General features: G+C 44.1%; 1 protein-coding gene across 3 annotated transcripts in view; it reads right to left on the bottom strand.

The window, feature by feature from the left end:
- RAD51B (RAD51 paralog B) overlaps positions 1 to 25,842 on the bottom strand; it is a 626,874-nt gene that overhangs the window by 163,597 nt on the left and 437,435 nt on the right. For 2 of the 3 annotated variants that reach the window (XM_026651549.1, XM_026651550.1), the window contains exon 10: positions 23,936 to 24,014. The exons of the other annotated variant lie outside the window; for it this stretch is intronic. In XM_026651549.1, coding sequence (XP_026507334.1) covers positions 23,936 to 24,014 — 79 coding nt within the window. The remainder of the gene's footprint in view (positions 1 to 23,935; positions 24,015 to 25,842) is intronic. 3 annotated transcript variants of the gene reach the window in all.

Here is a 25,842-nt window from a genome sequence, read left to right as displayed (position 1 = left end):
GGACACTCCAAATATGGTAACCCTATCTTCAACAGAACTGTTTACTAAGTCCCAGTCATAAAACAAACCAGGAAAGTGTGCATTTAAAGCAAAGGCAAACTGAGGGCATAAGTTAAAGACAATGGGATTGTATAGCTGATACTGTGGGCATAATTTGGCCTACAGAAACTTTATTATTGGTGATGGTATAGAAGGAAAGAACCCACCTTCACTCTCAGCGACCAAGAGTGTGTGCAGGGTTGCCAATTAAAAAAAAAAAAAAATCACTTGTAAATTGAGCACAATGTCATTTTTCAGTTACTTTTCAGAAAACAATCACATTTTAAGTTCCAGTAATGTGAAAAAGATCTGGGTTTTCCATGTCCTACTTGCACTTTCAAATCTAACATTTGAAGCAAAGAATCATTTGTTTCCAGAAGGCTAACTCCTTAGGTGGGTGGTCTCAGTTTAATTTATTCTTTAATTTTATTTTCCAGGGCAGTAAGAGTTTTCTTTCCATGTTCTGTGTTGAACTTTGTGGCTTTATTTTAGAACCACAATGCCCAGACTATAACATGGTACATTTGTTTAAGTTTTCCAATAGTCTTAAACATGGTCTTCAGGCAGATCAATCATATATACACATTAGCAGTATAACGTAGACATATAATTTGAGCTCTGCTGCAATCCTTATGGTTTGATCAGTTTTGTATACTATGAGGGTATCCTGACCCATTTTTAAAATATTCATCAAATGGAAATCATAAGACTGACTCTTAATTGTTTCATAGGATTCTCCCCATCCTCTCTTGCTAATGCTTTCCACTTCGATGGTAGCATACTACCTTTTTTTTTTTTTAATTGATTAGCTCTGTTTGTTTGCACTTAAACACCCACTTTAGGTAAGGGATGCTGATATGCTATTCAGTTTGCATGTTTTTGACATGTGTTTGCTATTCACCTGACTACTGAAACATCTGCAGAATCCTGATGTAACAAGCAACTCGCTAAACCATTGAGTTAGAAGATTTAGCAAGCAAACTCCCCAAACCCATGTATGTGATTCAGAGGCTCGAGCATGTGCATCCCTGAGCCCAGCTACCCAGTGGGATTGAGCTGTGAGCACACTGAACTTCTGACCCTCAGTACTGATGTATCACAGACATAAAACAATGCAATTTTATAGCCCATATACCTGGCAGGTGAAAAATGCAAGGAAGTTAATCCATGGGCCAGTGCATCTGGTTATCAAGACAAATAAAATAAAGAATTACACTTCCAGTGTCTCCAGCATTTTACATCCAAGGGTCTCAAAGCATTTTATGCTCACGAATTAAGCTAGTGTGTATTGTACTGAAAGCAGCAGGAGGATACAGCCTGTTCAAACACCCTGTGACATAGGATTGCATACTTTGGGGAATAACAAGGCTTCTACACCATTCTCTAAACCTCTGGCCACTATCAAACCTAGATAAACCCAAGGCCAGATTAGGGCATATGCACCATAGGGCAATGCCCCAGCTCCTGGAGTCATGTGATATCAGAATCTCTGCTTTCATTTAACAAAAAAGTAAGTATCTTCCCTTCATGGCTGCAAAGAAAACCTTGAAATCATGATGTAGATGGGCAGACTCGCCCCTGCAGCGCCTCCTGCTGGTCTCTGTTGGGAATTAGCTCTGCCAGCCTTGGAGTGCCTTCTGCAGGCTGGTGATCTGCCTTGCCGCTGGCCCCATGTCCCTCCCAGGATCCCGGTCCCCCTTTAACTGGGTGCTGCCCCCTCAGCAGTACCCCCACACTCTCGGTCTCCCAACCCAGGGGAACCCCCACCTACTAATCCCACCACACCTAAGTGTAAGGCTACTGCCAGTCACCATCTAGCGCTAGCCCCCGCTCTCTGGGGCAGACTGCAGTATAAGCCACTCATCATAGGCAAGGTTGGGTCTGGACCTACTGCCCCTCTCTGGAACCCAGTGCCTCTCTGGGCCTTGGACAAGGCCCTGCAGCCTGGGGAGTTGCCAGCCTGGAGCTCCTCAGCCCTGCCTCACTCTAGGCACCCTGAGCTTCCCAGCAGCCAGGCCCTTCTCTCTCTGAAGGCAGAGAGAGACTGCCCTGGGCCTCTGGCTCACAGCCTTTTTATACAGGCCAGCTGGGGCCTGATTGGGGCATGGCCCAGCTGTGGCTACTTCACCAATCAGCCCAGGTCTCAGAGCTGCAGCCCTCTTCAGAGCTGCTTTCAAGCCCTGCAGGGCAGGAGTGGGGTAACCACCCCGCTACACATGACTTAGTGTAATTGATAGTGCAACTACTTTCTGAGTCTGCAGAGAGCCTGAAAGAACAGCTATGAGACCAGTGAACTGCCCCAGTCATCCTGATGGTGTGTTAACACCAAGACTCACTGCTCTGGGGGGCCTGCCACTGCACTCCAGCAGAGGACTCTATGTGTGTGCCAGGAAGAGAAGAGTGCAGTGGGCCTGGGTCACTCATCCAAGCAGATATACTCCTGATGCTGGGATAAGTACTGGGAGACTCCTACAGCTCCTAGCACTCTGGGTAAGAAGGTATATCTCCTGCCATTGCAAGTAGTGGACAGGCTATGGAGGTGGGATGGGGCCACAGGGCAGAGCAATGTGGGGCCTAAACCCCCATATCGCCTCAATCCGGCCTTGGATAAACCACTAGCACTCAGGTACCTGAATTAGAGCTTTGATGTGAGGCCTGCTCTCCAGATTAATAGCGTGCACAGTTTATGCCCTGAACTATCAATTTTTGCCATCTATTACTGCAGAAAGGTTATGCTGCAGTGCCCTGTACTTCCTTGCATTTAACGTTAGGGTAGCCAAGGGCCACAAAGACAGCATCCTTCCTCTCCAGCCTGATAGCAGAGTTCTCTTCCTTCCTTTTGTTCACATTAAGAACAAACACTGTTCAAACAATAATAGTGGGTGCTTTATTATGATGCTCTCTTAGGAACAGAGCCGTGGTTAGTATTATCTTGCACTTGGTTTTGTTTTGAAGGAAACCGTGAATGGCCCTTTGAGTTGTTGGTGTTTCAAGGTCAACATTACCTCTACTTCCTTTATTTAAAAAAATAATCCTTTTACCAAAAGTACATGCTACTACGGAAAGGTTGAGTTACACAGGGCCAGTCAGCCAAGGTTTTGTGCCTGAGGGTTCCAGGAGCAGGCATGAAGGCAAACTGCCAGTTTAAGGTGCAAATCAGAATAAAAGACAGTTTATATCCTAGTTCTCTCTAAACTGGCTCAGCTGCTGCATCTAGACACCAGGTATTTAAAAGAAACAGGAGCTTTCTGTTTCCTACCAAACAATTAAGTACAGATTTGGTACACATAACACATATAGGTATTTTGCTGTCAGGTTTCACTCTCTCAAGTCAGTACTAGCACTAGGTCCTTTCCCATCACATCTACTCCTTGGTGGATGAAAGGACCTTCAGGTCATTCTCTTTCTCCCTTCATAACGATTGGGAGCAAAATCTTCATCCTCTGGTCTATGCATGGCCCGTGGCACAGCCTTTATCTCATTGCCTTCCTGTTTGTACACTCTTGAAAAATTCTACTTGCCTTGGACAATCAGTTATTTTGGCGAGTAAGGTATTCAATTTTTCATTATCACTGGTCATCATAGTAAGGACAGGTGAGTATATCTTGTGCCTGAGCCAGTAAATTTTCATGACAGTTTTGCATGACTGAGCTAGTGAGTTATAATTTCTCCCTTCCCACCAACCCATGTATGCATGGTCAAGAGGAGGCTTCAAAACTGCAGAGCCTGGAGTGCGCTGACTGGCTCTCCACTAGTTCTGTCTGATCCAAGCAGAGCTAGCCCGCTCCTAATCAATGGTCCATCAGCTGACTCCCAACCCTGCACCCTCCCATCTGATGCTATACGTGCCATTCCTTATGAACATCTGGAATACTCCTCTCTCACCCTAAATATCTGTCATAGTCTATGTATTCAGCAACAACATTCTATTCCATTCTTGTACCGGACACTTGCCAAGCTGCAGCTGAATTGTTACACACAAGAATTTACTATTTCAGAGGTTTATTGCAGATCACTTTAAATAGAGTGCCTAGTGACATGATGCAAAATGTACTTCAGTGAGGTACTGCAAAGTGTTTCATTTGATTTTATGGATCAAGATAAATAATAATACATAGAATGGATATGATACTTTTCATCTCAAAGCACTTTAGAAATGTGATTAAACAATATTACTCTTATGTAACAGACAAGTAAACTGAGACACACGGTGATTAAGCAATTTACTTAAGTGCCTATGGTCACACAGCAAATTGCTGCCAGAAGTGGGTACAGAAACCAGGTCTCCTAATTCTTTGTTTTCTGCTCAATCCACTAGGCCACAGTTGCCTCAGGCACTACTCCCAACCCCAAGCACCTTCTGTTGCAGTTGCTACATAAAGCTGTCCAGAATGGAGTGAACACTAACCATTAAACTGACATTTTCTGCTCTAATTCAGACCTGGGCCTACATTTAAAAGCAGGGCTTTGGAGCAGAGCCCGGAGCTGAAGCGCGGAGCAGCTCCGGAGCAGTGGAGCTGCAGGTTTTTGCCTGGAGCTGGAGCGCAGCTCCAAAGCCGTGTTTAAAAGATTTGCCAGCATAGCTATGCCAGGTAGGAGTGTTAAGACAAAACAGAAAACCATCTAGCTGACACAACTATGCCAGCAAAAGCCCTAGTATAGATGCAGTTGGGGGAGGAGGGGGATTCTTTTGTTGGTAGAGTGAATTTCATTTGAGGAATTGGTATAGATAAACTGGCAAAAGAACCCTTTTGCCAGTCTAAGTTGCGTCTCCACTCAGCTGGTTTGCTGGTACAGCTATAACAGTGTAAACAAGGCCTCAGGCAGTCAGGAGACAGGAATCTATACTCTCCTTACATTTTATCCCTGCTCCCTTTTTTGAAAAAAATCATCTTCAGAGGCAACCTCTGCCTATCTCCCCTCAGCAACAGGGCCACCCAGAGGATTCAGGGGGCCTGGGGCAAAGCAATTTCGGGAGCCCCTTCCATAAAAAAAAGTTGCAATACTATAGAATACTATATTCTTGTGGGGGCCCCTGCGGGGCCTGGGGCTAATTGCCCCACTTGCCCCCCCCCCCCCGGACGGCCCTGCTCAGCAAGTAGAAGCTTTATTGATCACAGGCATCATCAAGTTTCAGAGTGGTAGCCGTGTTAGTCTGTATCAGCAAAAACAACGAGGAGTCCTTGTGGCACCTTAGAGACTAACAAATTTATTTGGGCATAAGTACTATAGCCTGAAGTCCTCTGTTTAGCAGACAGATTAGAAAGCAATGGACACTGAAATGTGGGAGAGGCAGGGCTCTAATGAGAGGCGAACAGCTTTCTCCTAAATCACTCAGTCAGGTCTCCCTCTGCAAGATCTGCCTGCGCACGGCAGAAACTGAAAAAAGAATGTAAAGGAAGTTGAAATCTGTTAGTGCAAAATTGTTAGTTTCAACCCCAGATCTAGATAAAACCATTTAAGCCTTCTGCCATGGAAGGATTTGCAGATTTAGTTTGTGTGCTGGAGTTTCTGGTGTGTTTGGGAGATACAGCAAGTGGTGATGCCTGTGCAGAACCCAGAGAGCTGTGACCAGCCAGCAGGCTGTCTCCCCCACTCATGTTCAGACTTGGTGGTGGAATTTAATTAATTGATTCTGCACACAGAGTTCAGGGAGGAGTGTGGAGTTGTTCCTACTCCTGGCCACTGCTTGTGACTGTTTCCCACCAGGATATAATGAAAGTGAAACAGCCTGTGTGGTGGCTCCAAAGTTAATGCTCTATACTGATATGGTGTGTGTGGGAAGCTCAGTTTCAATTATGGGTCCCTCACTGCCCAGGCCATCAGTCTCTGAATGCTACCCAAGGGAGAGGGAGAGCAAGAAACTTGTTTCTCAAGAAACAATCCTTCTGGGTGATTAAAAAGCCTCTTTCATAGGAGTCCTATCTTGTCACTCAATTGGAAGGATTGTAGCCATGAAACAAGGCCACAAAGAAGTGGGGAAGTGGACCTCAAAGACTGGAAAGATGTGGTGCAGCCGTCAGCTAAAATTATGCCCTGTATGCTGGAGCCTGTGATCTCCTCAGGCACATCTTTATACTGGCCATTGGCCATGTTATAGAAGTATATGATCCACACTTTAACCATCCTAATCTAGCGTCTCTGGATTTTGTTACTGTCTACGATTATATTGGCTTGATTTTCAAAGGTGTTGAGCGGCTATAGCTCCTACTGACTTCAATGAGACTGCATCTCTGAAAGTCAGGTCAAGACCGCTTTGCATATTGGGAAGAGCTGAAGGAAAATAAAAAGTCTATTGTGTGAGAGAACGAACAGTTTAAACACTGCTAATGGGTGGTACACCAGTCCCTTCCCTTTTCAAATGAATTTCACTTCATGTTTTGTTTGGTTTTCCTGTTGATGCATCCTGCACCCTACAGTGCTAAGCTGGTGGGATCCAATTCACCCTTCCTGACATGTGGAGTTTAAAATAAGAGACCTCAGCAATCGGACATCCTCAGCATTTCCAGCTATTGAGCACAATCATTTGCACTGTGATCCAATTTCAGAGTAGAAGAGAAAAGATATATGTAGGAATATTCTCCCTGCACTGCTACAGGGTAGACAAAAGGAAACTAAACAAACAGGATGTGAATTTCACCAAGTGACCAAGGCAGACAGGATATGGGTCACAAATAAATGGCTACAATATGTACGCATGTCTTACTGTCTGCTAGCTGAAACTGTTCTGTTCACAGCACAAATACTGAATGGAGAAAGCAACAGGGAAGACAACTTGCTATTTAAGATCTTTCCCCTTGAAAGTTAATTTAGTAAAAGTTCCAGCCCGACATCTCTGGTGACAGAAGTCCTCTGTTTATCCATAGAATACGTAGAGCCTGGGCAGAAGAAATGTGAGCTTCCCCTGCATTGCCCAGCCAATGAGTCTCACCCCTAACAAGCAGGGAACATTTCTAGGAGTGAAATGCTGGATGCTCAGCAGGTGGAAAATCAGGCTACATATTTTGACTTGAGTGACCCCACTGTAAAAATCTTGGCTGAGATTTTGTGTGTCCTACCTAAAGCTCTAAGCCATTGTTTCTTATATTGCAGATTGCTTAATAATGTTACAATTTAAATAATCCAACTAGGTTTTGAAGGTCACTTCTTCACATCTTTCCTTCTGCTTGCTAGGGAAGAGTTTTCTATGAGGCCAAATTCACAGAGCATTGGATTATGTGGGAGAGTTATTTCTTCAATAGAAAGGATAGAAACTTATTTCCTTGTTTAAATGAAAACGTAGATTCAGTGGAAAATGGATATAAGAACAAAATACTTCCAAAGATAAAATATCTTGGCAAAGACTTGATTCTTTTGATCCCTGTGAGCATCATCCATTTGAATTCCCTCTTCATCTTTGCAGCAAAGGGCAATTTCACCTCCCTACCACCTGTAGAGAGCCTAGGAGCAGATCCCTCTGGAAGGGATTCAAACAAATGGCAACCCCAAGAGCTAGCCAGCTCAATGTGCTCTAACCCTGATATCTTGACTTAGTCTATTAACGCCGGCATTCACATAATTATTCACTATCCTTATCCAGACCTGCAGTTAATCTCAAGAATTTTTCAAGGTCCCAATGGCGTTGTATCATAGAGGTCCAGTATCTGATCTGAGTTACATCAGTGAAAATGTGGAATAACTCCACAGAAGTCAATGGCGCTATGTAATCAAGATCAGAATCAGGCCCACAAGGAAGAGGAGTTAACTGCTGAATAATTTTGTAGTTTATTGGCGAGCAGTTGCAAGTATTTGTTATTTAAATTTCAAACTATTTTAATATGATACATAGGTCTCATAGTACATTTTTTTGACTGGATAAATATAACTCTTAGAATCAGGTTTCCAGGACAAATACCTGATTAAGAATTAAGAATTTGAAGTTTGCTTCATTACTTCATTGAGAGGATTCTCTGATCCCTTCATCTGCTTTAACCAATACACAAAAAAGGAACAAGACATTGTGGTGACATTCTGTTCCCATGGAAATCAATGGCAAAATTCCCATTGACTTCAGTGGGGCCAGGATTTCACCCTATGTGTTGGATAAGGCAGCTACAGTGATGTTCAATACGAAAAGGGAGGAAGCACCTTTTTGACTAATACTGTGCTTTGAAAATGTCAACCGAACCCTTTTAAAATGGATTTTTCCATCTTACCTAATGTCCACACTAATGGCAAAATTCTCCTCTCTGATCCAGACTGGGGATCTCAACTGCATATTCTCCAGTCAGTTCACGGAAAGAACTCCCACTGACATAAGATCCTTAGGTGGTGAAAACTGATGTAGTGTCATTGATTTCAATGGAGTTATGCCAATTAATACCATTTGAGGACCTGGCCCTCTTACTGTCTTACATTTTGGTAACAACTTCATCCTTATGACTCCCCAAATGTTTTACTAATTGATATAAAAACTATATACAAAGATAACTTCACCCAACCACTAAAATGTGGCCATGTCCATAGGTGGAATGTGGCAGCTGTTTAGCAGAGCACCACAAAACTAAACAACAGTTAAGTCAGAAAATGAAAAAAACATATCCAAGTGAAACTGGGGAGAATTTAGGGAGGTAGAATATAGTTGTGTGAGTAAGAATTTAGCTAGGACACAGGAACTAACAACCCATATCATTATGAAAAGTGCTAGGGGATCTGTAATGACCATGTTGAGGCAATGGTGGAGAGAACCAATCACTGATGGGCATTCCACCAGAAGAATGAGTGCAATATATGCACTAAAGATCTGCAATGCAGATTGGAGGAAAGACTTCCTCTAAGGGCTTGATCTAAAGCCCATTGCTTTCACTGGACTTTGGATCAGGCCTTAAATGCGAAGAGATACTGCGGCGTAAATTGGATAGGAACAGAGGGTGCAATGAAACAGCAGAACAAAGCTAGGAGTTAGAAAATATCCAGAAAAGCTATGTTTCTGTGTTCCCTACACCAGAGCCTACAGTGAGAGTCAGTCTGGCTTGCCTATAGAACCTGAATCCAGTTTAAACGGAGTCCACTGTAACCCTTAAAGGGTGGTTATGGTCAGAAACAGGATTATGTCAAATGGCACCTTCTTACTCAATATATTCTCTTCTTATGTGTCTTAAAGTCAGATTTCACTGACACCAGTAAATAAATGTGTAAAATGTAGTAAATAATTAACAACACCTCTATGTTCCTATTCATTCTACTGAGCCTATGCAGCTATAGGATTGTGAGCTGAAGTCTATTTGCATCATGCATCATTAACCAAATTGTTAGGTAGGTTCTAATTGCAGTATTTTTAGACTGGGGATGTTGTCAGTGCTAGAAAGAGCCCAGCTGGAGTCTGTGATCCCAGGTGGAGTTTATAGCAGTGATAATTAGAAAATCACCTTTTGATTCTACAATTGAGCCCATTTGATCTGGAAGCCAAAAAGAGAAATATTGAATCCCACAATGTCACTTTTCAGAGACATTTCTCTGACTTTGGTCCATATTCATTTCTCTGTGCCTTAGCTCCCCATCTGTAAATGAGGATAACATTTTCTTACCTGTGCGGATACATTCATTAATGTTTGTGAGCAGCTCAGAACCATGAGAGGGGCCAAAGAATCATACTTTAAAGGCAGGGAAATTTTAAGTACTAACATTACCAAAGCTCTGGTATGATGTCGGTATTTTAGTAACAAAGTGTTTTTGTAAGCGGGATGGCCTCTATGATTCCCCCTCATGGCCACCACGATATGACTCACCTGGCCATGGGGTTCTTGTTGGTTTGCCGCTGTCTCTCACAATTTAGGGGTCCTTTAGTCCTCTGAACAATGCACTCTTCAGTCTTACTCTTTCCAGGGTGTTACAGTCCCAAACAATATCAGGGAAAAACCACAACTCAAAACAGGGTCATCCAATGAACTTTCAGCAGTATCCCTAAAGCTAAAGCGATGTTGTGCATGCAACTGAAATGCAAATCATTCTTCAGGACAGGAGAGCTTATGGTTAGCAGTCAAGATGAAATGACAACATGGGCTAACTTAGTGTTTAAGCAGCAGTACAAAAATGGTGGACTGAACAAACATTGGAACATATTGATAGCAATTCTACTGTATCCATGAGGGAAAAGACCAAATCAGTGGTTCTCAACCAGCGGTCCGGGGCCTCCTGGGGGGTTGTGAGCAAGTTTCAGTGGGTCCGAAAGCCAAAGCCCCATTGCACGGGATTGTAGCCCGGAGCCCCAAGCCCAGGGCTGAAGCAGAAGCCTGAGCAACTTAGCTTTGCAGTGCCCCCTGTGGTGTGTGGCCCAGGGAATTGCCATGCTTGTTACCCCTTAATGCCTGTCCTGGCTTTTATATGCAGAAAAACAGCTGTTGTCGCACAGCTAGGCCGTGACATGCTGCGGGGGCCTCAGAAAGAAAAAGGTTGAGAACCCCTGGACTAGATGACAGTAGGTCTTTTCTACCTCTTACTTTCATGATCTTATGATACAAAAACACATGAGTCTAGCCCAGCTGAAAAGGATGTTTCCTGGCTTCATATTCAGGACCGAGCTACCTTGAGAATATTACAGCCATTAAGTGTGTTTGATGATATTGTACAAATCTGTAGCACAAAAGCTGTAATAACGTAACATTTTCTATGTTAAAAACAGAAAACTGCTGATGTAGCCATATGGGACCACTAGATCTTGAAATCATTCTGCATCTCATATTTCAGTTCCCAGGAGGATGCACTGACACAAATCACAGATATTAGCTGTCATCAATTACAGACTTCATCCGTTATGTCCAAAGCCTCTTGGAAGTATACTATGGCAGCATTTGCTTCAGCTTTTTACTGAAAACACATGGGAACAGCTTATTTGGATCAGGAATTCATTACCAATAGAATAATAAGGGAAAGTTTCTCTCTAATCTGAGGTTGAGAGAATACTTTAGTTCTGGAACATTTGCAGGGCATGTGAATCATGTCTTGTATTTGGGTGGGAGGCAGGGGAGTGAAGGAATTTGCAAAATTAAGACCAAACTCTGCTGTCATTTTCATCATTGTAAACCAGGAGTAATCACATTTAGTTCAGTTTAACAATGTTGTAAATGAGAACGGATTTGGTCTTCAGTTTTATGACATGCAAGTACTGAAGAGTCTAGAGAGCTGAGTGGGACCAGCAGAGAAACAGAATCAAAATAACATAGAAACTTAGGGTCAGATCATGCTTCCTCTACAAAGATCTGCCCTTGTCATACATTAGGAAAGGTTAGCTACATCCAGGTTAGCTGTCCTCCTGGCCTGGATCTTGTGAGGTAGCTCAATAGATTTGAAATGGAGGATCTGTGCATGAAGAGAGGGAGGTGTGTGTGTGTGTGGGGAGGGGAGAGAATACATTCTTTTCCCCTGACCCCAGAGCCTGGTCAGTCTCTATATTGCAGCACCCCTCTTAAAGAAGGGTCACCAGGGACAGTGTTGGTGCAGGAGGCTCTACCCATGGTGAACAGCAGGACTTCCTACTTTGGTTCATTTTCAGTATTCAAGCCTGAGTGGTTTCCAAAACTGCAGCTGAAAGTTTATATTAAATAAACAAACATACACATGAATGTTTTTTCACTGAAAGTAATAAGAACCATGAAAACATATTAGGATCTTTCATATTAGATTTTATAAGACTTTAAAAAATCTAAATGTTCGGACATTGGCCATGACTGAGCAAAGCACTTAAGGATATGTTTAGCTTTCAGTACACAAGTAGTTCCAGGGGCTTCAGTGGGATTGCTTACATGCTTAAAGTTAAGCATGAACTTAAGTATTTTGCTGGATTGGGGCTAAAACTACTTGATATGTTCCCTCAAGTTGACAAAAGTTATATTACTAGCCAAAAGCGCAGTCAGAGTCTAAACAAGTCTATCCACTATAAAGGTTTTCTCTTTTTAAAGGGAAATATTTTACTATCTTGTATTGATGATTTTTCTTATTTCTGTTTGGTCTAAAACCATCAAGTCCAAAACGTCGCCAGTCTTTCTTCAAAATTAAAAAAGGTGGCTCCTCCTCATCCTCTCATTGCCATTTTAGTCAGTTACACTTCTGTAATAAAAACAGTTAGGTCCCTCTGCTCCTCAAGAGCCTTTGATTTTATAGATGAACAATTGTTAATGCTTTCTGTTCCTGATACTGCAAATCTTTCACAAACATCATCAAGTTCTCAATGTCCAATGGGGAATGTAGCAAAAATCATTCCACTCCTCAGAGACCCTAACAGTGTTAGATCCATATTTAGCCACCCACTTGGATCTGAAATCACTGATTGAACCATGCACAAATCTGTTACCATCGCAATAGCAACAAACACCTTAATTCCCATTAATCTGTCTTCCATCCCCTCCAGTCAACAAGTACAATTCTGCTTCATTTTGTAGATCATGTCCACTCTGCTCTGGACAAAGGTCACTATATAGTAACAGTTCTTCAATTGAATAAAATCTTTTGATGCAGTAAACTATTGTGTCTTGTTCAAACTCACACAATACTGTGTAGATAATGCTTCCCTTTCTTTCAGGATGCGCTTTCTCCCTCACTAATCAATCATCTTTTAGCACATGGAGAGTAATTTAGAATAATAACTAAACAAAAAATTACAAATGACCATAATGCCAACTGAAAGCTCACTCCAACCATCTATTCCAAGCCCACACTCAACACTCTCACCGCCCCAAAGCCTGGGAATACAGACAGACTTTACAGCATGTCCTGAAGATCTTCCAGTCTAGGATCCAGAGGACCAAGAGAGGAAAAGGGAGGTCCCAATACTAGATGTTAAAACTAGAATATATTGATTATAGAAAATTGATTCACTTTTTGCTGTTAAAAATTTAATAATATTTTTTCTGCCACTCTAAGACCAGTATATGGAAAACTAAAGGTGATAGGATCGGACAAATAATACCACCAGAAAGACAATGTCCCTTTTATATTCTAAGTTGAAGCAAGATGCAGTAGTGAGTGGAACAAATAACAGAAGAGAAAGTCAAGAGCAATGGTAACCAGAGAGAATGGTTATTTGCTCTGCAGTAACTAGTTCTTTAATATGTTGTAGTCAGTGTAGATCCCACTGTAGGTGCACAATATGCCTCATGTGCATGAGACCAAAAGCTGCTTTGAACAGCAGTGTCTGTTGAGCCACAAATGTGCCCGGTGTCTCCTCATACTCCCGTGCAAGGACATACAAGGCAGAGATGGAGGGCGGGTCATGGGATCAACACTGACAACATCATCTTGAACTATAGTCACTGTAGGGTAAGTAACCACTCTCTCTCTCTTCTTTTACTATGTGGTCAGTGTGGATCCAACTGTAGGTGACAGGCAAGCAGTATCCTCACTGGATGGTGGGAATGAGGAGCTTCAGCTGTATCAGTCAAGCAATAATTGCAGTACTGCCCTCTTGAACTTGGTTCTGAGATATTACATCTGGACAAGTTGGGAGATGTATGGGAGGTTGCTGGGACACCTTCAGCAGGTCTGTCAACCAAAATTGTCTTGCCTAGTAAGAGGCTATCAAGATGACCATAGCCTTTTACTGTCTGATCTTGTATACTATCCTGAGGATCAGGGGAATTGGCGGGAAGGCATATAGGAGTCCTCGAGACCACAGGCAGAGAAAGGCATCTGATAATGAGCCCGGGCTCATGCCTCCCCTGGGGCAGAAGTCCAGGCATTTGGTGTCTCTATTGCAAATCAGTCTATTATGATAGTCCTCCACTGAGGGAATATCAGCTCACATCCAGGGCCTGATGGCTTCTTGGGGCAGATGGGATGATCAAATATCTCCTTGCTTGTTTATATGGTACACTGCAGACATGTTCTCCATCAAGATCTGCAACAAGGAGTTCCACAGAACAGGCAGAAACACTGTGATGGATCTCAGCTCCAGGATGTTCATATGTAGTTTAAGTAGGTCTGCGACATGTCCCTTGCATCTGCAGATGGCTGAGATGGGCACCCCAGCCTGTCCCTGAAGCATCTGTGATAAGTGTCATAGTTAGGAAGGAGGCAAGGAATCAGAACCCTTTTCCATTTACTGTATGTAGCTGCCAAGCACGCTTTTGTAGGATTTGAGGTGGGACAGTGATCCTCCTGTTCATGTGGTGTCTGGACAGAGCATATATATATGTAGAACTGTGAGGCCTGACGGTGATGTCTGGCAAGCAGTGCCATATACATACATGCTGACATGTGACCTAAAGTCCCAGATATGTATGCATGTATTCACTAAATTTGATTTTAGTCTGTTTGCCATTGACGGGAGAGATCAGAATCTGTCCTGTGGCAGACAGACTCTGGCTGATTGGGAGTCAATCATAGCTCCTATGAACTCTATCATATGAGAGGGTGTAAGGGATGGTTATATGTAGTTCAGAAGGAATTCATGTTGAGGGAACAGGGAAAGGACCTATTCCAAGGCTGTTGCAGTCTCCTTTTGGGACCTGCCCCTGATCAGTCAGTCGTCCAGGGACTACTAGATATGGGATTCCCTGCCTCCTTAACTGCAATGCCACTACTGCTTGGCATTTTCTGAATACTCTCCGTGCTGTGGAGCATCCGAAGAGCAGAATCCTATAGTGATAATATTTTGGCCCCACTATAAATCATAGGGATTTCTTGTGGGTCACTTGGATGGCTATATGGAAGTATGCATAAGTCAAGAGCTGTGAACCAGTGTTGAGTTTGGAGACATGGAAGGATGGAGGGAACTGTTACCATTCTGAACCAGAGATGGTATATGTATTTGTTGAGTCTCCTCAGGTGTAGGATAGGACAAAGACCCTCTTTTTAATTCGGAATAAGGAAATGCTGGGAATAGACACCTCTCCTATAGCTCCTAGACAAAGCTACAAGGCCACTTCTGTTTGCAGTAGGCTCTTGTGCGAAGGGTGCTGGAAGAGGGACAGGGAAGGAGGGTGGGATGGATACTGATATTCAAAAAAATTCTAGTCTTGCATACATGAGGCACATGTGCACCTACAGCATGACACATACCTGATGAAGAACACATGATACACAGGTTGCTGCAAAAGTTGACAGTTCCAAATCATTTGACATTTTTTTTAGTTTGCTGCAGAGTCAGACTGAAGTTCAGTGGTAGTATCTGAGGACCTAGGACGCGAGTAAGCAGAAGGTGGCGTAGGCTGGGACTGATGTGCAGTGGCAGAGCTGTGGGAGCGAGAGGGCAGGACTGGAATAAATATGGGCTGCTGAAGGTCAGGACTGAGATACACTGGTAGGATTGCGTAGAGCCCTTGGAGGCCTGGCATAGCAAGCGGTGCACTGAAGCATAGGATGTAGGTATATTAGCAAAGATAAATGGGAGGGTCACGACTGGGATAAACCTGGGATGCTGAAGATCAGGAATGAAGTACATTGTCAGAACAATGTGGGGCTGAATGATTGGATTAAGAGGGAGTACCCCAGGACAGGTTTGGAGTTGACAGCAGTCAGTCCCTCACTTTATGAGCACTTCATCCACCTACACATTAAAAATACAAAACAGAACAAAAAACAGAATGGAGACACAGGCCTGATATATCCCTCCATTTAATATGCATACTGTCCTCTTAAAGCTATTCTCCAGGAATTCTGCTCAACTACTCAGACCTAATCCAAGTTTTTATGGGCTTTGCTGACAGATTCAAAGGGGTCTTGCAAGTTACTAGATCTATATGTAGAAAATGTTATAGGAAATAATGGATGGCCCCTATAACATAGTTCCAAGGAGAAACGTTAGAATTCTAAGGAAGAAGTCTAGAGGTGCTCATAGACATTTTGTATCTGAGAAGACAGTAAGGTGGTCATCACTGAGAAAGGACAGGAGAAGCACAATGAAAGTCTGGTAACATTAATGAAAAGTTTCCTTTTTAAAAGGCATCTTATTTTGCACCATGCACTGAACGACAAAGAGAGGAACTCATACACTCTACTAGAGTCTACTCTATTAGACCAATACAAAAGCACCTTTCCTAGATATGGCTTTACATGTATGAACTAAAAAACCTCTACATTTAAGATCATTGGTAAATAGACACAGACATATTCTCTGTCACTGAGGACATCTTTCCATGTCAGTTTAAAATGTGCTTTTGGTAAATGTTCATTAACAATTCCCCAGCCAGTGAAGCATTACATTTTAAATCCAAGCCATAATTCTCAGTTTCCTTATTCCCTTTTCTCCAGAACCTTCTGGGATTCTTCACCAGGGCTGCCCGGAAGGGGGAAGTGGGGCAATTTGCCCCGGGCCCCGCAGGGGCCCCCACGAGAGTTTTATGGGGCCCCTGGAGCGGGGTCTTTCACTCACTCCGGGGGCCCCGGAAAACTCTCGCGGGGCCCGGGCCCCCGGAGCTTCTTCCGCTCCGGGTCTTCGGCGGCAATTCGGCAGCGGGGGGTCCTTCCGCTCCGGGACCCGCTGCCGAAGTGCCCTGAAGATCTGCGGCAGGGGGTCCTTCCGCCCCGGGACCCGCCGCCGAAGTGCCGGGTCTTCGGCGGCAATTCAGCAGCAGGGGCCCCCCGCCACCGAAGACCCCAGGCCCCCTGAAACCTCTGGGCGGTCCTGTTCTTTACCATGAAGTATCTCTAGATACTTAAGAATAAAGTATGAGTATTTGGCAGTAATGAAAGTGAGCACTGGCTAGCGTGTGGACAGGGACTGTACAAGCTTCCGGTACTGCCAAACATCTCAGTCCTCACTTGAAACAGCCCAGCTAGGCCAGTTCTGAACTCCCCACAACAGCTCTGTTAATGCACCTTCTCCCTTATAACTTTCCTTGCTATTTCAATCAATCTCTCACAGCATTCTGAGATGAACAGGCATCCTGTACCTTAAGTGCCACAGAATGCCATGGCTGAGTGGGTGGCCTTCTGATGAGTTCTTTAGGGAACAGAGTAGTGGAGGAAAATGAGAACTGTTTTCAGTGCTAACTCTTGACTCCCCAGATGCAAAAGCTGGAGACACTGCTGTAGGAAAAAATAATAGCTCTGAAATGCAATCAGAATCTAGTTCCTTGCTCGTAGGCTCCTCCACATTTCTTTCTGATGCCCAATATTTCCATATTTTGCATATCCCCTTTATTTTATTTATTGGTATCAATCATTGTTCCACCTGTGCAAAACTGCCACCTTGCACTCTCTCAGATCTGTTCAACCTGTACCCTAAATTCTCCCTCCCAAGAGAATCACACATCCCTTACCTCTACAAGCCATAAGTCACCTGTCTCAATGAGCTCGTGACACATGACACCACTTAACCTTCCACAACACCTGCTAAAAGGATGGGGGGAGGAGGAAGGGGGAAGTCAGGATGTTACAATCCCTTCAAGAATCAATCATCACTTCTGCAATGCTCCGCACTCCTGTGGTCCCAGAAGTCAAAACCTGCCACATGGCAGTACAGGGAACCTTATCAGTGTATTCAGTATCTTCTTCAGGGAGTGAGGGGAATCAGTCTGCACGAGGGGGAGAGTGTTGACCCCCAAATGCAGAAAAATTACAGCTTTTTTAAATTAAAAAATAAAACCTAGACTCCGTGATCTCATGTACACCTGAGCAACTCTGCAGTAACTCTAAATGGCTTTTTAATCTAATGGACAAAGGCATAGCCAATGGCTGGAAGCTGAAGCCAGACAAATTTGAATGAGAAATAAAACACAAGTGTTTAACAGTGAGTGTGATTCACCATTGGAATACGTGGCCAAGGGAAGTGGTGGATTCTCAATTTCTTGATTTCTTCAAATCAAGACTAGATGCTTTTCTGGAAGAGATGCTTTAACTTCAAGCATAAGTTATTGGGCTCAATACGGGGGTTACTGAGTGAAATTCTATGGCTTGTTTTATACAGGAGTCAGACTAGATGATCTAATAGTCCCTTCTGGCCTTAAACTCTCTGAATCTATAAAACCCCAAAGAAGTAATTTCTCATCCCAACTCCCATCTCACTCATAAATATTATTGCTTTGTGTTTCGGTACCTCTTATAAAGAGTGAATTATTTCACTGAGCACTGGGGTAAATCACCTGGTACTAGGACTCAGTGAAAAATCACAGTAGGTTTATCCTTTGGGGATGGGAAAGGAAGATATGTGTGCAAATGGCCATTGTTCTGCCCAGTCATTTTTTTAAGTACTGTCCTCTCACTAACAGAGAGGATACTTGGTTGGGGTGGGAGGAGAGAGAGACAATTTCACAGGCAGCAGAATCTGTACTAAAGCTACCATAATAGAGAGTCCAACATCTCGCTCAGAATGTTGCTTCTCAAATAGTTATAGTCAGAGATGTATACAGCCTAAAACTGACAACTTCTGATTCAGCTTATTTTCTTGCTACTTGTGGGTGTGTGGCTGAGTTGCATCTACCAACTTTACATACATAAACAAATGTTTGTTCCATTTAGTGCCATTGAAACTCCACAACTATGGGAGAGCGAGCTGGAATCTATTCTGACTCATGCATCAGAAACAGAACTGTCAGGTAATCACTGACTGCAATAGTTACCAGGACTGGCGTGTGACTCTGAAAAAACTCAACTAGGTTTTCTGATGCTAGGAGGAGTTTATGCCACTAACGGTTAGAAAAATAATCTTTTGACCTACATATTTAGTCAAGTAGATCTGGAATCACTGGAAGGGAATACATATAAATAAGGAACCATGTGTTGTTGTTGTTATTATTATTTTTCTTTTTAACAGAGTCACTTTCCTCACTTTAACTGCAATTTTATGTTGCATTTGGGTGGGGGGTGGAGAGACTCAAGCAATACAATTTGGATCCAGATTTCAAAAACCTCAGCGTTTTTGGGATGTTCAGATCCAGGCTTTTGGTTTGTCTGATTATTTACGTAGAGGCTGTTTAATCTGCAGCCAGGACTGGATTTTGGAGTCACAGTTCAGACTCATGAGGAATCTACATTATATTATATCGTAAAACAAATGGGGTTTTCTGAGTCCCCCCACTCATCCCCAATGCACACACACATCCACACCTACACACCATATTTAAGTTGGGGATGAGGATGGCTGAAGGCTGGCTTCCTTGGTTAAACCTCTGACTAGTCATCCTTGTTTTCCAATTGTCAAGTTGCATTTCTTTAGATTGAAAACAGGAATAAAAGGAGTGAATAACTGGATTCTTTTCAACCCTGAACGCTTCAAGTTTACAAAGGCAGAGAAGTTTCTCTCTGCAGTGACCTTGGGCAGCTTGGAACTCTTCTCAAATGATATAAGAGGTGTGGTTTTTCCTTCATTAGAGTCTCTCTGAACAATTTTCTGTGCTTATACTGAGGCCATGAGATCCAAAGACACCAGGCAAACAGAGCAGCAATTTACATCAACAAAGAGGATTTTGATGCACTCCTCCGAATGGGCAGCATTACCATGTTAATAGCCATTTGCTCTCAGCCCTCTTTTCCTAAGGACGCTGGAGACTTTTACAAATGGAGAACAGTTCCGCTTTCCATTTTAATTGCAACAATAGCAAAAGAGATCCTTAAACTGCATCAAATAGCAGCCTGTGAAATCCCTAACTAGCCGCACCGCCTCTCCTGCTATTTATTATCCTCTGGTCCATGGAACAAAAGGGGGGGGGAAGCTCCTCCTGATTTTAGCCCATTTCACATATCCTAATCCCTCAAAGGTGGCAATGGGAATTGCTTGTGGAGCTGTTAAATCAAACTTTCACTTTGTCTTTTATTCCCCTCTCCTCCTTTATAATCAAGGAATTTCCAGGTACATTTTCAATGTCAATTTGTTTATGGCCTCATGGGTAATAGACTAATGATGGGACCCCCACAGTTAGAGGAAAGAATCCTGGGCATTTCATTTCAGACAGCTGCTGTTTCTCACCAGTTCCCACACTCATCCCCTTGTTCTCTTGTCAGACGCCCTGAATGTGCTCCCCCTCCTGACACCGACTGCTATGCACAACAAAGACTGAATGGAAAAGCTGCCTCTGCTATCAGCCTATGGGATAGATTCCATTTGTTAGTAGTAAGTTGCCTTTCAGCCAGCAGCACAGGTACCAACTCTCGCCAGACATGCCTTAGCTAGCTGCCTAATTGTCACCCATTACTCAGCATCTAGCCTCTCTTCAGAAAGAAGCAGAGGTTCTACCTCTCCCATAGTTCCCAGGCACTTTTCAGGCAGAAGCCTGGTCTCCCCTTGTACTAGATACCCAGTTACCTCTTGGCTAGCAGGTTAGGTATCCTCCTATCTGACACTCAGTCATTTCCAAATGTTTTGTTACACTCCTTCCTCTGTGTTTTGAGCAGTACCAAGCCCATTTTTGGTGCTCAGAACAGAATAAATGAAACAACAATAACAACAGTCATTTTGGGGCTGAATGTAGAACACTCACTCACAGGAGTAACCCCATTCAACTAAATGAGACTCTACTCATCTGAGAAAGTGCTCACAAGTGTAAGTAAGGAATCCATAAACAGGGCCTTAGTGCTTAGACACCATTTCTCAAAAACACTGAACTCATTAAACAGAACCGAGAAGAACAGAGGTGGGTTATGTAAAAGCACAGACTCAGATTGAGTCCTGTGACATCTAAGGTTCAGACACTGCAGTCTGGTCTCTGGTTAGGAGGTTAGCTACTAAATGGAATAGCCTGTGGAAAATTACTAGAGAAAACAGGACCTTGGTTTCCTCTCTGTCTTTAATTAAAGTCAACTTTCCACAGCAATAAGAAAGGGAAAATAGCTAACAAACAAACGAAAAAGGATTTGAAATTATAACTGCCTGGTCAAAATCTAATACGTGGCTAAAACAAATAAGAGTTTCAAACTGCTTTCTAGATGTGTAAAGAATGTATGACAAAGCATTTATTTAGATTAATCTGGGTATATCTTTTATCCTCCTTTCAAAAAAAAAAAAAGTGACGTAACATTTTACCCCTGAAGACAGAGGATAAAGTGCAAAAAGCAACTACCATATCCCTGCAACCGTGCAGTCTAAAAGCCAGCTATAAGAGGCTCCTACTCCATGATCATGGTAAATGACCAGGCCAATCTGTTTCTCTGAAAGGGCAGGATCCAATCAATGGGGAATCTGTTCTCCTGGTTGAAGAAAGTGGACTCAAACAAACAAAAATATTCACCAGACAAACACTTCCATGTTCTGACAGAAGAGACCTTTGGGAAGGAAGGATTTTCAGTGTTAGTGTCTGGGGATAGATACATCAGGAGATGGGTCCACTTTGCTAATTATGGTTAGAATTATCCTCCAGAACTATGAAGATGTTTGGGACAGTCATGAAACAGCCCTTTCTTTTGCTCTGGGTTGAGTCTAAAAATATCCATACCCACCCCTACCAGTCTACTCCACTTAAAGTAAAGAAAATTGTCCCTGACTTCTGTAGCCTGTTTAGGTTACTGATACCAAATGAGGCAGATTAAGCTTCCAGCATAAGTAAGAATGCATTGGATATAGTGTCCAACTATTTAGAGAGCAACTAGTGGACCCCACAAACAAGCACACAACTGAGTCAAACAAAAATGGATCCATTGCACTGAAAATCATCCGAGTATCCTTTTTCTCTGACCATTGTATATTGTTATTATTAGTGGTATTACTGTAAGCAGAACCTACAAGGCCCAGTCATGGACCAGGACAACACAGTGCTAGGATCTGTAAAAACACCGAACAAAAAGACAGCCCACGCTCCAAAGAGTTTACAATCTAATTTGCCACAGATCCAAGCCTATCCAAGCCATTGAGTCTGGCAGTATGGCTTTTTGGTATGTAGTTAAATACAAGGCTTACAGTGTTTCATAGGATCAGATAGGCCCAGGGCCGGTGCAACCACTAGGGAGACTAGGTGGCTGCCTAGGGCGCCAAAAAGTGGCGCACTCCAAAAAAATTTTAAACAGCGGAGCACAAGGCTGCCGCTGCTCCCCACCTCCCGAGGGGCCACCAGTGGCGCAGCTAGTCCCTCCCCCAGGGAGAGCAGCCGGCGGCGGAGCGGGGAAGGGGAGGGTGTAGCGCTAGCAGCTGCGACTTCTTCCCCGCGCCGAGTCGGGCTCCCCGCCGCCCCCGGGGCTCTCAGTGGCGGCGGCAGCAGCAGGCTCGGGCGCGGGGGGGCTGGCTGCCTATGCCACCGCTGAGAACCCCGGGGGCGGCGGAGAGCCCGGCTTGGCCTGCAGCGCGGGGAAGAAGGCGCAGCTGCACTCTGCTCTTCGAGCGGAGAAGCTAGGTGTCTACTCCGCCTGCAAGGTACCTAGCCGGGCCGCGGGGAGCCGCACGGGCCCGCAGAGTGCCGGGGGGTGGGCAGGTCCAGTCCCTGGCCTGGGGAATGGTGTATGTGGGAGCAACCCAGGCACCCCTCCCCCAGCCAGACCCACCCCCTCCAACACCCACCGACCAGCTACTTTCTCCCCTGTTTACCCCCTGCCCCAACAACCCTCCATGTCCTGCCACTTTTGCCTCTGGACAACCTTCACCCAGCAATCTCCCCCCCCCAGCCACCACGGTCACCTTCACCCCTGCATCAACCTCGGGACCCCCCCTCTCCACCTGCCATCTTCCTTCTGCCCACTCCTCCTTGTGCAAACCCCTCCATGCTACCTTCACCCCCCTGCAACAACCCCGGGCACAGACACCCCCCCCCGCCTGCCAGCCCCTTGCAACAACCCCCTCGTGCCAACTTCTCCCTTGTGCAAACCCCGCCCTGCCACTGCACCCCCTGCAACAACCCCGGGCACAGCCCCCGCCTCCGCCTGCCAGCCCCTTGCAACAACCCCCTCCTGCCCACTCCTCCCTTGTGCAATCCCCTCCGTGCCACTGCACCCCCTGCAACGAGCCCCTTTTGCCTCTGTGCAATCTCTTCCCTGACACTACACCCCCGCCCCCTCCACCTCTTGGCCACCTCCACCTCCTGCAACAATCCCATGCACCCCCCTCTCTGCCACCTTCACCCCCTGGAAGAGCCCCCATACGACCCCCCTCTTTGTAGCCCCCCCCCCATGCCCCCTGTACTTTGTGAACATCTGGGCCCCTGGGGGGAACTTGGCCATAGGAAGGTGGGGGCTTGACATCGGAGGGGGGGGCGCAAGGTGGAAGTTTCGCCTAGGGCGCAAAATATCCTTGCACCGGTCCTGGATAGGCCAGTGATTTCTGAGCCTCTGAAGACTGAGGAATTGTGAGACTGAGGTTTTTAAACAATATTAACTCCATAGCAGGTCAGATCGCATACATCTGAATGGGAGGGGCAGGCACTGATAGGTCTACCTTAAGAACTTAGTCTGGTAAATTGGATCCATTAGGAAAATGGGTGGAAACCAACCAAGATCAGTTCAGCAAAAGGTGGACTCAGTATGGTGAGCTGGGGTTTACATATCAACAAATGAGTAGACCAATACATATACAGAATCATAGGTGTATTTATGGCCAGATGGCCTTCACCTTAAGGTGATCACAACAAGACATGTATAAGAAAGGGGAGTGATAATGATTTCCTGTGTTTTATTGGTCTCAGTCTAATGGCTAAGAGGGGGACAATATAATATTGCATATTTTTATCATATTTCAAGACATGTATGTTTCTCCAAGAGAAGCTTACCTACTGGAGAGATGCTACCAGAATAATTTGGTTTTACCTTGAATGAAAACTGGGAGACTTGATTAATTACTTCATGGCTCATTTGCTCTCAGATATATCGAAATACGCAGCAACACAATACAGTATAATTCAAGACAGTATAACGAAAGGAGCAGCGTGATTGTGTTTGTCAGCCAGCTTGCTCCAATACACTCTTTTAATTAGTTATCAAGGCACCATTTTAAACAATCACAGTATTTTCTGCCTTCAGCCTACTTAAAACACTCATTGGTAAAACAAAATCTCCTTTGTGATCTTACCTTGAAGAACCAGACCAGAATTTTCAATGGTGTAGAAAAAAGCTGAGAATGGAGCAACGGGAGATTTAGCAACCAGGACCTGCAGAACAACAACAAGAAATCCCTAAAATGTATTGATTACAACTCAAGTTTGTGGATTAATCTTTGTGGATTTACTTTTCTGAAGCTACTACCATGAGTTAAAGTAAAAGGTACAGTATACTGCAGAGGGACTATAAAATGGCTATTGATTACCTCTCTTCAGTTCTAGGGTAACTGAGATTCTTATGAAAAACAAGTACAGATCGTGCTGGCATTTTAAAAGGATTCATGGGTCTTGCAAGAACTTCATGGAAGTGTGCAGTTCATGGAAACTGCACACTCTCCCCCCATTTCTCTACTTCTCACAAGTGTTTATTAACCCTGGTCAAATATCACAACCTCTCTTGCTGGTGCAGCCAGTTGTACCCAGAGGGATTCAGCTGAGTGAAGGTTGATGGCACTACCAGTGCCTGGCCTTCCCAGAGGGTTTTCTGAGTAAGAACTGCTTTAATCTCCACTCCACAGATGCACATCCTGGCCACTCTATTCCATCCCAATGCCACTCACCTTTAAGGCTGTGCTGCTGTGCTGTATGTCCCCTGACAGCAGGGAGACTGCAGATGCTTGATGCCACTGCAAGTCTCGGAGCAGTTGAATTTAGCCTAGTATTCGACTGTGTGAGCTCTAATCTGCAATCAAGTCTAGGATGCTCCAAAGCCCAGTCTTAGAGCTGCCTTAGCTCCACTACAGGTTTGACCACACACCACTGAAGAGGAGATGGGCTGTGCCAGAGCTCTGATACCCAAGAGACAGGCTTATCATTAAGGTAGAGAGTTGTAGCCTGATGTACCAGTCACCAAAGCTTGATGTATCATTGGCTTTTTGTACCGCAGGTTGAGGATCACTGACTTACAACATACACTGAAAAAAGAGATCTCTATCACCTCTCTGAAATGTGCCAAGCACTGCCTGGAGGGTAATCAGCCCAAACCCTGAACCAATGATTCCTGCATGAACACTGCAGAAGAAGTTGACATTGACAGTTGTTGGTAAACACTTGAATGCTCACTGCTTTTTTTCATCCCAAGATAGGAAAGAAACTGGAAATCAAGTTACCAGCCTTTGGTTTTCAGAGCAGTGTTCCCAACCTCACAACTCAAAGGGCTCCATTTAACTAGGCTGCTGATCCAAAGCATGTGCTTTAAATGCAGCGATGTCATACCCATGTGTCTATTATACCGGGTCTGACTACTTTGGGTTTTTTTTAAAATGTATAAATTCCTTTTAGCAACAACTATAAGGCCCTTCTAGCAGCATGTTTTAGGGTCATTCTTCTTAGGGATTAAAGTCCTGAAGCCATGCGTCTTATAAAACACCACATCTCTCTCTGCTCAAGTGCAAAGAATGAAGACAAAATGGTTACAAGCAAATAAAAAATAAAATATGTTTTCTAGTGGCTAAAACTCAACAAACTACAGCCTTGGTTCAAGATAGATTTCTTACTAATCTTTTTACCTCCAGTCGTGGCTGACTTTCTCTGAGTCAGGACCTTCATAAGTACAAGGTGCTGGTTTCCCTGGTCTTCCTAGGTGAAAGATCTTTTGTGATGGATGTCAAGATGGTTTCTTCTTTTCTCCTTAAATTTTCCCAAACTCACTGTATTGTCCCCAGACTCAGGATGACCTCATACTATTCTTACCTTCCTGTGGACTTCCCACCCCCCTGCTGATTTGTATATGTAAATGGGGCTTCCATTTTTTCTGGTCGCACCTTCCTTAATTTCATTTGAGACAGATAGATAGCTGCCTTCCCTCCTCTTTGGGGGGAAACGTGTTTCCATCTTTGTTTGGTCACAGACTTAAAAGCATAATATTAGTGAGTATCCA

This window comes from Terrapene carolina, unplaced genomic scaffold (assembly GCF_002925995.2).
Source record: "Terrapene carolina triunguis isolate 2854851 unplaced genomic scaffold, T_m_triunguis-2.0 Scaffold96, whole genome shotgun sequence".
Classification (NCBI taxonomy): Eukaryota; Metazoa; Chordata; order Testudines; family Emydidae; genus Terrapene; species Terrapene triunguis.
Note: the sequence above shows the minus strand (reverse complement) of the source record. Positions and strands in the feature narration are given on the sequence as shown.